Source organism: Neltuma alba, unplaced genomic scaffold, assembly GCF_004799145.2.
Source record: "Neltuma alba isolate B1F8T4 unplaced genomic scaffold, ASM479914v2 tig00011274_pilon, whole genome shotgun sequence".
Classification (NCBI taxonomy): domain Eukaryota; kingdom Viridiplantae; phylum Streptophyta; class Magnoliopsida; order Fabales; family Fabaceae; genus Neltuma; species Neltuma alba.
The window spans coordinates 791,594-808,485 of record NW_021635984.1 but is presented as its reverse complement, the minus strand read 5'-3'; the positions used below and the strand labels follow the sequence as shown (position 1 = coordinate 808,485).

Below are 16,892 nucleotides of genomic sequence, written 5' to 3'. Positions count from 1 at the left end.
GATAGGTAATTTAAATAATTTAACTAATATTTTTTGCTTGTAAAAAAGGCTTAACTAACGTCTAAGGACAAGAGGGAGTAGATATATAATCATCATATTTATAAATCTAAATCTAAAATACAAGATAAATGCATTATAAGAAGACTTTTATTTAGCACCATGATAATGTTCCCACATCATAGGTCCATGTCTATTTGTTTTAAGGATATGATAAATTTTATAAAATTTAAAACTGATCAATAATATATATATATTTTTATCACTTTCAAACTTTCTCTTATTTTGTAGCTGGAGACTAATGTTAAGCACAGAGATTATTAAAGTGGGCTTTGTCTCTCTCAATAAAATTTATTAAACTTAAATATACATAACAATAAATATACTACCCTTTTAAAAAGTTAAACTTCCTCTAATTTTCTTAATAAATGCTGTTATGTATAAAAATATATTTTTTATTGTAAACGTAAACCATCTTATATGTCAATAATTATTTCCAATATATGAAAAAAATCTCACAACCCATGCATGGTATGAGTTTCTGACCTGAGTCATAGTATAAATCATACAAGTTTTCACATATCACATTTCATGTGACATCTCCAATTAATGAAAACAATTTTTAAACTTTAAAAAAGCATAAATTTATAAACATTTTTAAAATAAAAAATATTTGCTATATATAATACAATTTCAATAAATTTATCATCGATTCCATTCATAAATAAAAAAATAAAATCAATAGCAAGTTAATATATAAATAATACAATTTATTAAATAAAAATAAAAATCCCATGGGTCGGCAACAAGCACACAAAAAGGATATATGTCAACTTTCTCGGTTAGTAAAAATAGTTTCCAAACTTTTTAAATGTAGACCCATAGTTAAAAAAAACATTTAAAATTTTTAAAATAAAAAATATTTGTTCTATCGGATATTGTTTTTTTTTTTGGCCAACGTGTATATGATATGTTCTAAAAACATACATTATAATGGGACACGTGCTATTTTTTCATCTAAAAAAAAAAATCCTAAACTTTTAAAGCACAGATCTATAGCTGACAGAAACAATTCTAAGCATTCTTAAAATAAGACATACTCATATCCTCATATATTTTAAATAAGTTCATCAATTATTAAATAAACATATGGCAAATAAATTCATCATTTGCATAAACATAAAATTAAAATGAATAGCAACTCAATATATAAATGAAACAATTTATCGAAAAAGTAAAATTTGCACAGGTTTACTGCGGCATAAAAAAGAGACATGTTCAGTTTCTTGCTTAGTAAAAACAGTCAGACTTTTCGAGTGTAGAATAACAATCAGACTTTTCGAGTGTAGAACCATAATTACAAAAACATTTAAAGTTTTTAAATTAAGAAATATTTTCTACATATGATATATTCCAAATAAATTTATCATTAACCTCATATATCAATTGCAAAAAAAAGAAGTGAAATTTGCATCGTTCAACACCATGCAAGAAAAGGGACATATATTCACTTTCCCATTTTGTAAAAACAATCATAGAATATTTAAGTGTAGACCCATATTTTAAAAAAAGCTTGAAATTCTTAAAAGAAGAAATATTTAATACATATATAATATGTTCTAAATAAATTTACCATTAATTTCATATATCAATATAAAAAATCAAATCAATAGCACACTAAAATATAAATAATGTATTTTACCCAAAAAAATAAAATATAATAATGTAATTTATTTAAAAAGTGAAAATGACATGGGTCTAGGCAAGTACCAAAATGGGCATATGTTCACTTTCCTACTTTAAAAAAATAATTCCTCTGCTTTTATGGCTTTTTTTTTTTAGAGATACAATAAACATTGTTAAAATATGAAATATTTGGCATAAAAAATCAATAACAAGACAAGATATAAATAATTAAATTTATTTTAAAAAAATGAAAATGCCACCGTTAGTAAAGACAGTTCCTAAACTTTTGAAGCGCATATTCATAGTTAAAACACTCTAAGCATTCTTAAAATAAGAAATATTTGCTCTATATGATATATTTTTCATAAAGTTATAATGAATTTCATATATCAATGTAAAAATAAAATTAAGAGCAAGTCAAGATGTAAATAATGCAATTTATTAAAAATTGAAAATACACAAATACAGAACTACTTGCATGTCTTGAAATGACAAATCGCTCACATGTTGATATCTCTTTACTATGAGTTGAATAGATGATCAATTGTTTACAAAGAGTTCTTCTTGAATGAGTGACAAATACGTTCATTACAGTTATGTTTAACAAAACTTACTCATGTAAGGAGCAAAAAATTAGACTGGACACTAAACCGATTGAAATAGTGGTTCAAGAGTCAGTTGTTCAGACCGGGGTCAATTTAGGGTCCAGCCAATCATATTAAAATAGTATAATTTACTTAAAAATAATGAAATATAATAATATTAATAATTACCAATAACAAAACATAAGAAAATATGGCAATAATTTGATTGTAACAAAAACAAAGTATAAAAATATTGACAATTTTGATCTTTATAGTTCATCATTAACTAAAATTAATAATAATTGATAACAAAATTATCATTAAAATTTATTTAAGTCTATAGTGGTTGAGATATTAGGAGTTAAATGAGAAAAAATAGGACCAATAACAGCATAATCATCCAAATTGGTTTATTACCGGTTTACACTGGTTTTAGTTTGCTACCAGTTCAACTCCCTCCTAGTTTAATATTCAAACCAAATCGGACTACTGACAAGTTTACCCGTTAAACCGGCTGGTTCGGTCCGGTTTTTTATTCTATGCTAATTTGATCCTTGCATCGCACAGGTCATAAATTTTATTATTTATTAACGTAGAAAATTTGAATTTAAAATCATTTCATACATTAATAATTATTTATATTTTAAAGTATAAAAAATTAGATGCGTGGGCACCTATAATGTTGATATATAATATAGACAAATCAATTAGATTGTGTAATGGTATCCAACTCACTGTCAACCACTTAGCGAGAGTCAATATCAAAGCATAATGAACGGTGAATTGTATTTGCCTTGGCTGGTGGTCCTGAAAAACATGTAATATTTACACAAAAATTAATTAAAATTATTATTTGTTCATTTAAGAAATTTTAGGATGTTGTGCTTTTTTATGATTATAACCTAATGCAAAATAACTTTCACTTTTCAAAAAAAAAGAAAATATCAAGATAACAAATAACTTTTTTTTAGACAATTAGAAGTTGTAAAATTTGTGAATAATGTCACATCCCGAATTTTAAGACTCCAAAAAATAAGATATTAAGTAGTTATGAGGTAAAAAAATCATTATTAAAATTATTCAATGCCAAGAAATTTTGGAAGAAACATTATGGAACATTATTTTTTAGAATTTAGAAAGTTTGTGAATTATTTTATAAGTTAAGTGATAAGACCCCAGTGAAATTCAAGTTGAGAAACGTGGTAGAGAAGAATAAGGAATTCGAATGGCTAATTTACTGCTGATTCCTTGATATTTTGTTTTGTTCCTATTCTTTCGGTTTAATTCTGTTAATGGAGAAATAAGTGGGATACTCCTACTTCAACTTACGGGTAGTTTAGATCTTTTATCTCATCCTACTTTTACTCTCTGTACAACTTATAAATAGGCCCTTTTGCCTCATGAATAAATCATCGTCATTTTTCAGAGAGTATTTAACCTTTGTGGAGATTCTCCCTGGTCTATTTCTGAGTAAGAGTGAGATTCTTGCCTTACTTATATATAAAAGAATTAGTCTTATTTATTATTTTCTCTTAGCCTACTACCTGCCCATCCAGTCTTTGTCATCTTTGGGATCAGAGCCATGGTTGAAAGCAGATCACCACGCCACCCTCCACAACAACTAGAGAATTCATTTGCCAACGAGAACAATCCCTTGGTCACCATCACTGAGCGCCTTCAAACTCTAGAAGTTTTGGCTGACAGGGTAGCTAACTTAGAGGCATCGTCTGATTGCAATCAAAGAAGAGGACAATATCACTCACACTGGGAAGCCAATAGCAAGGATGATCCTGATTCAACTTTTTGTCGCCATATGCCCTATACGAAGATTGATTTTCTGAAATTCAGTGGTGGGGATCCTAGAGGTTGGGTCTTGAAAGCTGAGAAATACTTCAAGTACTATGAAACTCCGAAAGAAATGAAGGTAGATGTTGCATCCATGTACCTAGAAGGGGATGCATTGGATCTCTTCTCCTAGATAAATGGGGAGCAAATAGTGGTGTATTGGAATGAGTTGGTCAAGGCTCTCCAGGAATATTATGGGCCGCCGGAGTACCAGAACCCTGATGAGTACTTGTGCAATATTTGGCAGATGGGAACAATGGCCGAATATCGAGCAGAATTTGCCAGGCGATCTGCTCACATTAAAAATTGGCCCGAGCATTGTCTAATAGGAGTGTTCATTAATGGGTTGAAGGAAGAGCTTAAGGCAGATGTTCGGATTCATAAACCATGCACAGTGTATAGGGCAACTAGCTTAGCACTCGAATATGAGAAGAAGCTAAAATCTGTTGTGGGGCCCAAGCCCACTTACTCTTCTGGTTAGAATAGGCCCACTACCCAGTCCTACAATGCACGTGAGCCGAAGATGAATTCAATAGATGCATACCAAGCAGTGATTGGTTTATCATTAGGCACGAGACTAGTACACTCGACTACGACCATAGAATACCAACGCCGTCAGAAAAAAGGGTTGTGTTTTAGGTGCGGTGACCCTTTATGGCCTAGTCATCATTGTGCTGGGTCGTTCTCATTGATGAAAATTGCCAAAGAGGGCGAAGAGGTGATGCCCCCACTAATCGAGGAACTCAACGCTAATACAGTGGTTGTTAATGTGAAAATATCTTTCAATGCAATTCTGGGCAAATCTTTGGCCTCAACTATGCGGCTACAAGGAATATTGCGTGGTAGAAATATTCTCATCCTGGTTGATAGCGGATCAACACACAATTTTGTATCTGAGGCGATTGTGTCAAAATTGCAGTTATCAGTGCAGCAAGTTTAGTCTTTTGGAGTTCAAATTGGGAATGGTAGCACGGTAAGGTATAACCAGGTATGCCTGGGTTTGGAGGTGACCGTTTCTGATTTAATCATCAAACAAGACTTTTTCCCTTTCTCGCTAAGGGGGACCGATTTAGTTCTTGGAATTAAATGGTTAGCTTCCTTGAATACAATTCAAGCTAACTGGAATGACATGTTTATGATATTTTGGGTAAATAGGAAGAAGTATCAACTGCAAGGGGTGACCTGCAATCCAAAAACCGATGTGTAATTGCACAGCTTAGTAGTGACACAGGGACCTGATGAGACCGAGACCTTGAACATCTATTCCATTTGCTATGAATTTCCCAACATATTCGCAGAACCATCATCTCTATGCCTGGCAAGGGGCCACTACCACTCTATTTCTCTCAAGGGGGATGCAGTTCCCCCAAACTTGAGACCTTACTGTTATCCACATTCATAAAAGAATGAGATTAAAACTCAAGTCACAGATTTGCTAAAAAAGGGTTTTATTAGACCCAGTACCAGCCCATTTGCGAGTCCTGTTATGTTGGTGAGTAAAAAGGACGCTTCATGGCGCCTTTGTATTGACTACCGCTTCTTAAACCAAATCACTATCCCAAATAAGTACCCTATCCCAAATGTAGATGAGTTACTAGATGAATTACAAGGTGTTGTTAATTTTTCGAAAATAGACTTATGGTCTAGTTATCATCAAATACTGGTTCTGCCTTCTAACATTCACAAGATTACATTTTGAACTCATTTTGGGCATTATGAATTTGTAGTCATGCCCTTTGGACTTACTAATGCCCTTGCAACTTTTCAATCCATCATGAATGATTTGTTTTGACCTTATTTGAGGAAATTTGTATTGGTGTTTTTTGATGATATACCGGTATACAATCCCAACGCTCACCAACATTTAGAGCACCTTCGAATTCCAGGTTTTACAGACACATTCCTTCTACGCTAATGCAAAAAAGTGCTTGTTGGGATAGATACAGATTGATTACTTGGGGCACATTGTCACTAAAAATGGAGTAGAGGTGGTGCTTGAAAAGATTGCAGTAGTTATCAACTGGCCTCCTCCAGCAAATGTCAAGGAGTTGAGGGGTTTTCTCAGCCTCACTGGCTACTATCGACGCTTTGTGAAGAATTATGGGCTAATTGCACGCCCATTAATATAACTGACCAAGAAAGGTGCTTTCCCCTGGATAGAATAGGCCCAAACAGCTTTTGATACATTAAAACATACTTTGACCACCACGCCAGTTTTGAGGCTGCCAGACTTTAACCTTCCATTCACAGTAGAGTGTGATGCATCCATGGATGGGATAGGAGCAGTACTGATACAAGAAGGGCATCCAATTGCCTATTACAACAAAGGATTCTCTTTTTCCAACCGATTCAAGTCAGCTTATGATTGAGAATTGTTGGCACTGGTTCTTGCCATTTAGAAGTGACAGCACTACCTCTTAGGCCACCATTTCACAATCCTGACTGACTACTGCAACTTGAAGCATTTAATGGAACAGAAAATTGTCACTAATTCCCAACAGCAACTCCTCATTAAGCTACTTCCCTTTGATTTCACCATCATATATAAATCAGGGAAAAACAATGTAGCAGCAAATTCACTTTCGAGGAAGCCACAACAAATTGATTTTTTTCCAATTGGTAGTCCTTATGGTGGATGATATTGCCCAATTATCGCAAGCTTTATTGGAGGATCCTAAAAGCAGACCCATTATTGAGGATTTACCACAAAATCCGGATCCCACTTTTGATTTTAGCTTGGTTAATGGTCGGTTATATTATAAAGCGAGGCTGGTCATCCCTAACCAAGCTGAGCTACGTAATAAGCTACTAGAGGAGGCTCATGCTACACCCATAAGTAGCCGTGGGGGTTACTTAAAAACACTGAAAAGGTTGAGTGCTCATTTGCATTGGCGGGGAATGAAAAACGATGTCAAGCACTTCATCCAGAGGTGCGATACTTGCCAGCAAAGCAAATACCACATGTTAGCTCCTGTTTGAGTTCTTTAGCCTCTCCCTATCCCAATGCGCATTTGGGAGGATATATCACATGATTTCATCTCTGGTCTACCAAAATCTCAAGGTTATGATGTGATTTTAGTGGTGGTTGATCAATTGACTAAATATGCTCATTTCATGCCTTTGTCCCATCCTTACACTGCTAAACTATTTTGCAAGGAAATAGTCTGCCTCCACGGCATGCCTCACTCTATAGTCTCTGATCGTGATTCTTTCTTCTTGAGTGGACTTTGGCAAGAATTATTCCGCCTAAGCCAAACCCGCTTAAACATGAGCACAGCCTACCATCCTTAGTCAGATGGTCAAACAGAGGTAGTCAACAGATGTTTGGAGACGTACTTAAGGTGTTTTGCACATGAACAACCAAGGAGGTGGAGTGACTACCTTTGCTGGGCTGAATATTCTTTCAACACCAGTTATCATGTATTAGCTAGAAACACACCGTTCAAACTTGTATATGGAAGAGAACCCCCTCCACTTGTTCCATATGTCAAAGGCAAAACAGCAGTTGCAGAATTAGAAGAGCAGTTGGAACTTCGGGATGACATGTTGAGGATCTTGCGTGACAACTTGTTGAAAGCTCAAAATCGCATGAAGGTTCAGGCAGACCGCCACCGTTGTGACCTTCAATTTGCACCGGGGGATGTGGTGTGGTTAAGACTGCAACCATACCGTCAGAAAACATTAGCTCAAAGAAAGTTTGAGAAGCTATCTCCTGGGTTTTTTGGTCCATACAAGATACTCCGTTGAATTGGGTAGGTTGCTTATGAACTGGAGCTCCATTCATCGGCCAAAATTCACCCCATTTGTCATGTATCCTTGCTGAGGCCAGCAACGGGGCAGAATTTGCCGCCCACTCCAGCTCCATTACCCCTGTCTTCGGACATGGAGTTGATGCTCTCCCCCTCAAAAGTGCCGCAACACCGCTGGATGTCTAACAAATGATCTAGAATTATTAATCCAATAGGCTGACTGACCATTAGAGGACGCTACTTGGGAAGACTACGATCTACTGGTGGTACAATTCAAGTTGACTTATTCTAAGAGGAAGAAACATGGCAGAGAAGAATAAGGAATTCAAACGGCTAATTTACTGCTGATTCCTTGATATTTTGTTTTGTTCCTATTCGTTCGGTCTAATTCTGTTAATGGAGAAATAAGTGGGATACTCCTACTTCAACTTAGGGGTAATTTAGATCTTTTATCTCATTTGATATTCTGTTTAATTATTTTCCTACTTTCACTCTCTGTACAACCTATAAATAGACCCTTTTGCCTCGTGAATAAATCATCGTCATTTTTCAGAGAGTATTTAACTTTTGTGGAGATTCTCCTCGGTCTATTTCTGAGTAAGAGTGAGATTCTTGCCTTACTTATAGACAGAAGAATTAGTCTTATTTATTATTTTCTCTTAGCCTACTATCTGCTCGTTCGGTCTTTATCATTAAGAAAGCTAATTGAGGTTTAAAAAAAATCCTTATTTTATGAAATTAAAGTCTATTTTCCTGAATAATTCAAGAAAAATAATTCAGAATTTATTTTTGCCATTAAAATTCAGAGAAATTGCCTTGTAAGGTAAAGAAGGTCATTGAAGAAGAAAATCCTTGTAAAGCATTAAATTCTTGAAATTATTTGGTGTTTTAGAATAATGGCTAAGGGATGAAACTAAGAACGAGCTTTATGCTCAAGGGTAAAATGGTCATTAGGCATTTTGAAACACAAACAACCATCTTCGCTTCATTTGCTCAACCTACAACCAGAGAGAGAAAAAGCTAGAGAAAGAAAAGAGAAAACGAGAGGAAGACGGAGGCTCAAGATCTCACATGCAAGCTTAAATATGGATAGAGGTGCGTCCTTTAAACATCATCTCATATTTGTTTTCTTCAGTTGCTACACATTGGGCAACAAAATGATGTTTGAAATCTGGTTTTAGAGAGAGAAAATCAAGATTTGATCAAAAACTTAAGAGAAAAGTTGTTAAGTGATGAATAGAGGTTGTATTGATTATGTTTGATGGATTGCATGTTGTTGGCCGAGTGGTTTGAGTCCATTTCTCAAATCTGGAAAATTTCAGCGTTGATAAGGTCGCTGTTCAGAAATTTTGAGGCTAGTTTTTTTATATTCCGATAAAGGTTAGGGTTAAACTGTTGTATACATGAATGTTGTAAGCCTGGGTTTAGATTTTTATATTTTAGCCCAATTTAATTGGAGTTTTCCTTTAGTGAAAAAAAATACTTTTGGAGTTCCCCATCTAATTTTGTGCACGGTTCACAAATAAAAATAAAACTCACGTTTGGGTTTCAAAACATCTAAAATGAGGATTTTTGACCCTGATGTTCACCGAACTGCCTTCTTGCTTGTTCATGAGGTAAGCCATGATGCTGCACAGAAGGGGACAAAAAACCAAACTGGAGAAATCAAACAATGGAGCACAAGTTTGATTCAGGGTAAAATACACGACCATAATTCACTTTAATTTTCATCAATATGCATGCTTAGCATAGCACAAAAGAAAATGAGTTTGCCTTACAGGGCTAATTTAAGACAATGTCTGATTTACTTGTTTTCCAGCAAGCAGGAAGCAATATAATGCTGTGTTAAGAAAAAAGTCATCACCAGGCCACATGAGGGCTTGAGGCAATAAGAAGGTTGAAATAAAAATCAAGTCAACCGATCATAATCTTTATTAATATAGTCACGTAGACAAAAGATCAGAAGCATCTGCCCCATGGTAGGTTTTCCAAGACATTAGGCAGAGAGGCCCGGCACAAACCAATAATTCCATGCCGTTACACAATACCTGCATCAAGGGAATCACTGATTTGCTAGTAGCACAAGCTATGGAGGCATTAGACTTCAAGCACTCCCATCTTCTAAACAAATTAAAATGTATCCGCACACAAGAGGCTACAATGGTTAAGCCTGAATTCTAATTATAGTGATAGATATTATTAAATTGCCCTTTTACCTGTAAATAGTTCTTCACATAAAATATAAGTGGGCTAGTTTCATGCTTTAAAGCCCAAATTTCTTGTGAGGAATTTCATACGTATATAATCTGAAAAATCGTTGAAAAATTAAATAGAATCTTAAGAGAATTTGACGTTATCAGCTGTAATAGATTTTGAAGGACTTTGATAGGAACAAATTGCATGGCCTCTCTCCTCACTGAAGTGATAAAAATAAATAAATTCTATAAATTATAGACACAGCACCTGCATGCCCATAATATACTTGAATTTGAACCACTTGTGAACAGGTGAAACTTCCTTGTGTTTCCAGATTTTAACCTATCTTATGTCACAATAGCACCACCTATATAAAGTATTGGGTAGGAAATTCAAGATGACAGGTGGAAAAACGTATGGAAGAAAAATGTAACAGTAGATCTCCTTCCGTTAAAGCAGCCCTCTCAGCTGGAGTCTTGCTTAATCCCACCGTATAAGAGGCTATTGCCCCTTAAATTTCCAGTTAAGAATCGGAAAACTAGTTATTGTGAATCAGTGACTGACATCTGCTGACAACAGAGATAAAGCACAAAAACATTCATATAAAACTGATTGCCGAAAAAGTCGAATAATGTCTGATTAAGAAACTACTTAATTCCAGGCACGAATAAAGTGACTTGCCCACTCCGGCTACGAATGCCAACTACCCTGAGCAAAAGACTAAAACACAAGCTAGACCTTTTAGTGTATTGAGCTTTAAAACCTCTAATGTTGAATAATCTGTGAAGCTTATACATTTGTCACTAACTAGCACACAAATTACGGAGATATTGTGGCAAGAGAAGCTGAAAGAACAGCTATTGGTTGGGAGGTTTCAGTTCTCTTTGATTTTTTTCGGGCAGCAATTTCAATATGTAAGTCCATTCTCTTTTAGTTTTACTTAGGAGATAAAAGATCGTCCATGAACTCACAAGTCAAAAACACAAAAGTTGACAGCAATGTAAGGAGCTATTCCAATTGAGGAAAGCCCCAAGCCATAATAGATTTGTGTAAGGTTTGTGACTCCAAAATTAACAATAAATTTGGAAAAATAAAAAGAAGATCAACAGGATCTATGGAGGAGGACTGAGTACCATCTTGAGACTCTAAAATAGATTATTTATGCATATCATCCAAGCCACTTTAACACTGGTGGCATTACAAGCTACACGTATGAGTGGAGTTAATTGTCATATACTTTTACAAATTTTGACAAGCTGACATTTAGCTGACCGTGTCTGTAAAATTTATGATGCATTGACTAATTATGAATTTTAAACTATAATCTTTAAAATTAAAATGGTGAAAAACTACTAGGATAAATAAAGTATTTTAAGTTTTTAACCAATTTGCAGATATACTTTTACATTTTAATTATTGCTCAATGCGAATTATTCTAGAAAATAAGGAGCTGCCTCCGGTGCAAAAACATGCATGGGACTTCAAACAAGGAGCAAGTGGACCCCTTTCTTGCGAAGATGCAGAACAAGAAGTATCAGTCTCTTGAAAAGTGACATTGAACAAGACGATGCCCTAGTTCTAATAGTTCATTCATAGCAACTAATTCCCTTTTGTATATAGAAAAAGGCCGCTGCATTAGGCCAGACCTCGATAGAATTCATAATGCCTAAGATAAGTATATTACTGCAGTGTCCACTCCAATCAAATGTAATATAATTGAGAAGCACAAATATTATTAACATAGATACAAGACACGGGTACATATTTGATATTATTTAAGTGTCTTGTTCTATATCTAATTCATATGAGAGGAACTTTGAGGTTCCAATTTTTCTTAAGGACTGTTGTTTCATAAAAAATCATTACTGGTATTGCCTATGCATTTGAGGTAGTGGATAGTGCAGAGCTGTGTATATTCCAACAGGACTATGGACATATATTGTTTCTAAAGAAATATTTTCTCGGCAATTAGTTGCAACCTTATGTTAAACTTGAAGCGGGAAACTGATTTAAAACTCAACTGTTTATTGCTTCCAAATGCTGAATACTGTTTTTTTTTTTAACTGAATAGTGTAGAATTCTATTTCTGACAGAGTAACAGTACAACCAACTAGAGAAAGCATCAGCAGAGTACACAAAGAAAACAATCCAAAACTAAAAGTGCATAGAAACAACCAAAAAACATGACACCACCAATATAAGGCCAAAGCAGCTAGCCAGTTCCAGATTTTTCACATGATTCAGAGAGCAAAATAGAACTCAGAAAGGACGGTGGCTCAGAAAGCCATCAACTTGATACCATACCATTCAACATCTTTGCCGCCCCACTCATAGCCTTTCACTTTTATCTGCTTCAACCTACAAAACAATTCTTTGCAATTAGTTCTAACGACAACTCGATTGCTTTTAAAAAAATCAGCACAATTAAAAGATGTTGACCTCTTATCTTCTAACTGGTTGACAAATCGAATTCTGATACCAACAAGTGAAACAAAGCATTACATTTATCTTCTAACACTTATAATTAATTGTATCAGAATGATGATATCATCTATTAAGACTTAATGTTACTTATTAATGTTAGCTTTGCAGTATCAAAAGAGTATAGAAATGTTGTTTCCATCTCTGCACTATGTCACGTAAAAAAAAAAAAAGTAATAAGCCTGATGATTGTGAGCTTTTTTTTTTCCCCTGTTATTACAATTAAATCGATAATAAAGTATAAGGAATTAATAAACTTAAAAATTATAAATTTATAATAATTAAAATATTATTATTTTTATTTTCTATTCAATAAAAAAAACTGTTCAAGAGGATAATACATGGAAGGTTGCAAATTTTTTTTGTAAAAGTTGTGAATATAGATGAAAAATTAAGACAATAAAGGATCAAATCTAACCAAATCTGTACTCAGTATTTTGAACTTCTAACTCAATTTTTTATCCTCTGTACCCAATTTTATCTTTATTTCAATTTAACCAAACAATAGTAGGAACTTAAATTAGTAAATTGTAAAAAAAATACACTTCGACCCTCTTCTTCTGCTTTCTTAATTTTAAAATCTATAAAAAAAAACTGTAAAAAAGGAGTTGTTAAGAAATTATATTAAGAAAAAGTAAGATTAAGATAATTAGAAAATTATAATATTATAAAATATTTGTTCTAAATAATTTTCATACAAGTAAGCACAAGATGCATAAGTAAAAAAATTATAATTTATTACTTTTAAAATTAAAAAGAATTAGAGAATTATAATATCATAAAATATCCACCTAGTTATTGTTCTGATCATGTCTTCTGTTGTCATAATCTGAAAAAACAAGTTTGAGTGCTCATCATTCTGTTGTCTACTCCTATTTTTCTACTTTTTTAATTTTGAAACCTCTAAAAATGTTTAAAAATAAAAAAGTAGTAAGATTTTTTTAAAAATTAAATTGGAAAAAAGTAACGTTAAAGAATATAAATAAGCTATATTGCGAAACAATAAACCGAATTCTAATACCAATAAGTGAAACAAAGTTTTACATTTATCTTCTAATATTTATAATTAGTGATATCAGAATTCTGATATCACCTTTGAGATTTAATGTTACTTATCAATAATACTATTATAATATCAAAAGAGTATATAAATGTTATTTCCATCTCTTCATTACATCATGTAAAAAGAAAGAATAATAAGTCTGATAACTACGAGCTTTTTTTTCTATTATTACAATTAAATCAATGATAAAGTATAAAAAAATTAATAAACTTAAAAATTATAAATTTATGATAATTAAAATATTATTATTTTTCAGTTCTTATTCAATAATAAAAGAAAAAACTGTTCAGAAGAATTGTAAATAAAAGATTAAAAGTTAATCCAAACTTTCTTGTAAAAATCCTAAATGTAGATGAAAAGTTAGGAAAATAAATAATCAAATCTAACCAAATTTACTGTAAAGAAAGGAGAAAGATAAAGTCTGACAAAAGACTGGATATTTTTCTAAAGGAAAAAAAAAGAAAAAAGAAAACATGATTTAATAACTTTTGTGTATTAGATGCATATCCTATGTTTGTTAAGGTCAAACAGATCTTTTAAATCAAGAGTGTTATATAAAGAGTTTGGTAGTCTGGTGTAAATGGTTACCATAATCTAAAAAAATAAGTTTAAGCGTCCATCATTTTATTATTTGCCTCTTTCTTCTATCTTCTTGATTTTGAAATTTATAAAAAAAAATTGTTAAAAATAAAAAAAATACTAAAAAGAAAATTTTTAAGAAATTAAATTGAGAAAAAAATACCGTTAAAGAGCATAAAGAAGCTACGTTATGAAACGATAAATAAAGTTCTGATACCACCAAGTAAGATAAAATATTACATTTATTTTCTAATACTTATACTTAATGGTATCAGAGTTCTTATACCACCTATTGAAATTAAATGTTACTTACCAATATTGCCTTTATAATACCAAAAGAATATGCATATATTGCATCCATCTCTGCATAACAGTTCGTAAAGAAAAAGAACAAGAAGCCTGACGACTTTGAACTTTACCTGTTAATGCAATTAAATCAATGAAGAATCATAAGGAATTAGTAAACTTAAAAAAATTATAAATTTATAATAATTAAAATATTACTATTTTTGTATTTTATAGTCAATAATAAAAGAAAAATTATTTAAGAAGCTGATACATAAAAAACTAAAATCTAATTCAAACTTATTTGTAGCAGCTGTGGATAAAAGTGAAAAGCTAAGGCAAACGGAGGATCCAATCTAACCAAATCTATTTTGAAGGAAAGTAAAAGATAAAATTTGTCAGAAGATGCAAAATAAAATTATAGAGCACGACTAATTACTTTTAAAAAAGGTATAAAAAATTAGTGTTCTCTGTACATTTAGACAGCAAGAATCATGTTTTATATGAGGTTATAATCTTGTTTTCACTGCAATAAAAGTAAAGAAGAGATGAGAAGTCAGAAAAATATTGTCTTAGATTTTTTTCTAGTTGTAAAAGTATTATTTCAGCTATCAATTTAAAACATTTAAACATAATCAAGTGTAGTATTGCATCACTAATATTTTAAACATTTTTTTAACATTTCATCAAGCTTACATAGTTCTTATCATTGTGAATATACATTTTGCAGTTCCTACCAAGGTTGTTGCGAGTTTAAACAAATTCATGATAATGATATAAACTCGGATTGTAAATTCAAATCGTAAACTCGTAAGAGTTTACTTTTATTAATAAACTGATATTAAAAATATATAATCAAATAATTAATATAGAAAAAATGAGAACAATTTTATTTAAATATATTTTAAATTTAAATAATTGAAATTATATCTATCAATGTTCATAATTTATCATATTCAACAAAAAAATTTCTATAAAGATCATATATAAAGTCACTAAACATAACCAAATTTAAAAATTTAGCATGAATTTAAGAGTGAATTGACATGATTTTGTAACCTAAAAACGTAAAAATAGTAAACTTAGTAAATAAACTCGTAAGTTTAACTTAGTTTACAGTTATCACGAGTTTAAAAACAAGTCGACATGACTTTGTTAGTTGAAAACGTAAAAACATTAAACTCGGAGAGTCAACTCACAAGTTTGATAACAATGGTTCTTACATAGTATTATTCTTAAATTTTAAAATTTTTTCAGATTTAGAATATATCTAAAAAAACATAAAGAAGCTACGTTATGAAACGATAAACAAAGTTTTGATACCACCAAGTGAGATGAAATATTACTTTTATCTTCTAACACTTGTATTTAATGGTATTACCACCTATTAAGACTAAATGTTACTTACCAATATTGTGTTTGTAATACCAAAAGAGTATATAAATGTTGCTTCTATCTCTACATCACAGCTCGCAAAAGAAAAAATAAGAAGCCTGATAACTTTGAACTCTTTTTTTTAACCTATTATTGCAATTAAATCAATGATAAACTATAAAGAATTAGTAAACTTAGAAATTATAAATTTATAATAATTAAAATATTATTATTTTTCATTTTATAGTTGATAATAGAAGAAAAATTATTTAACAGGCTAATACATAAAAAATTGAAAGTTGATTCAAACTTGTTTGTAGAAGCTATGAATAAAAATGAAAAGTTAAGACAAATGAAGGATTTAATCTAACCAAATCTATTTTAAAGAAAAAAAAGATAAAATCTGTTAAAAAATACGATATTTTTATGAAGCAAAATAAAATTAAGGAGCATGACATAATAACTTTTAAAAAAGGTACAAGACAAAAATAATGTTTTCTATACATTTAGATCATAAGAATCATATTTTATATAAGGTTATAATCTTACATTCACTAGAATGAAAGTAATAAAGAGATGAGAAGTTAAAAAAAAATATTGTTCTAGACTTTTTTTAGTTTCAAAAGTAGCACTGAAGAGCATAAAGAAGTCAGGTTAGAGAATGATAAACAAAACTCGGATACCATTTGATGAAGCTAAATGTTTTTTACCCTCTATCACTTACAATTAATAGTATTAAAGTTCTGATACCACATACTGAAATTGAATATTACTTAACAAACTTTTTATTAGTTTTTACAATATGATTTATATATTTTTTAAAAATTCAAGAAGTTAATGCATATCTATTTTATTTTCATGGCTCTTATTAATTGTACTGATATTTTAATACTTTGATTTTGTTTTTACCTTTGAAGTACTGGAAGATTATATAAATGTTGTCTCTACCTCTATACCACAGCTCATAAAGAGAAAGAGGGAGAAACCTAATGACTATAGGTTCTTTTTCCCTGTTATTTCAACAAAATCAATGATAAAATATAAAAACTTAGT

At 31.6% G+C, this 16,892-nt stretch overlaps 1 protein-coding gene across 1 annotated transcript; it reads left to right on the top strand.

Moving 5' to 3' along the window:
* Positions 1-7,115: 7,115 nt before the first annotated feature.
* LOC114763305 (uncharacterized) lies at positions 7,116-7,859 on the top strand. The gene is made up of 2 exons (XM_028952928.1): positions 7,116-7,342; positions 7,526-7,859. The coding sequence occupies exons 1-2, from the start codon at positions 7,116-7,118 to the stop codon at positions 7,857-7,859; spliced, it is 561 nt and encodes a 186-aa protein (XP_028808761.1).
* The last annotated feature ends 9,033 nt before the right edge of the window (positions 7,860-16,892 follow it).

Bases quoted from the DNA above. Each gene is read 5' to 3' on its own strand.
- LOC114763305 (XM_028952928.1), top strand. From the start codon at position 7,116: ATGCGCATTTGGGAGGATATATCACATGATTTCATCTCTGGTCTACCA. The intron at 7,343-7,525 runs GCAAGAATTATT...TTTCAACACCAG, and splicing joins TTCTTCTTGAGTGGACTTTG to TTATCATGTATTAGCTAGAA.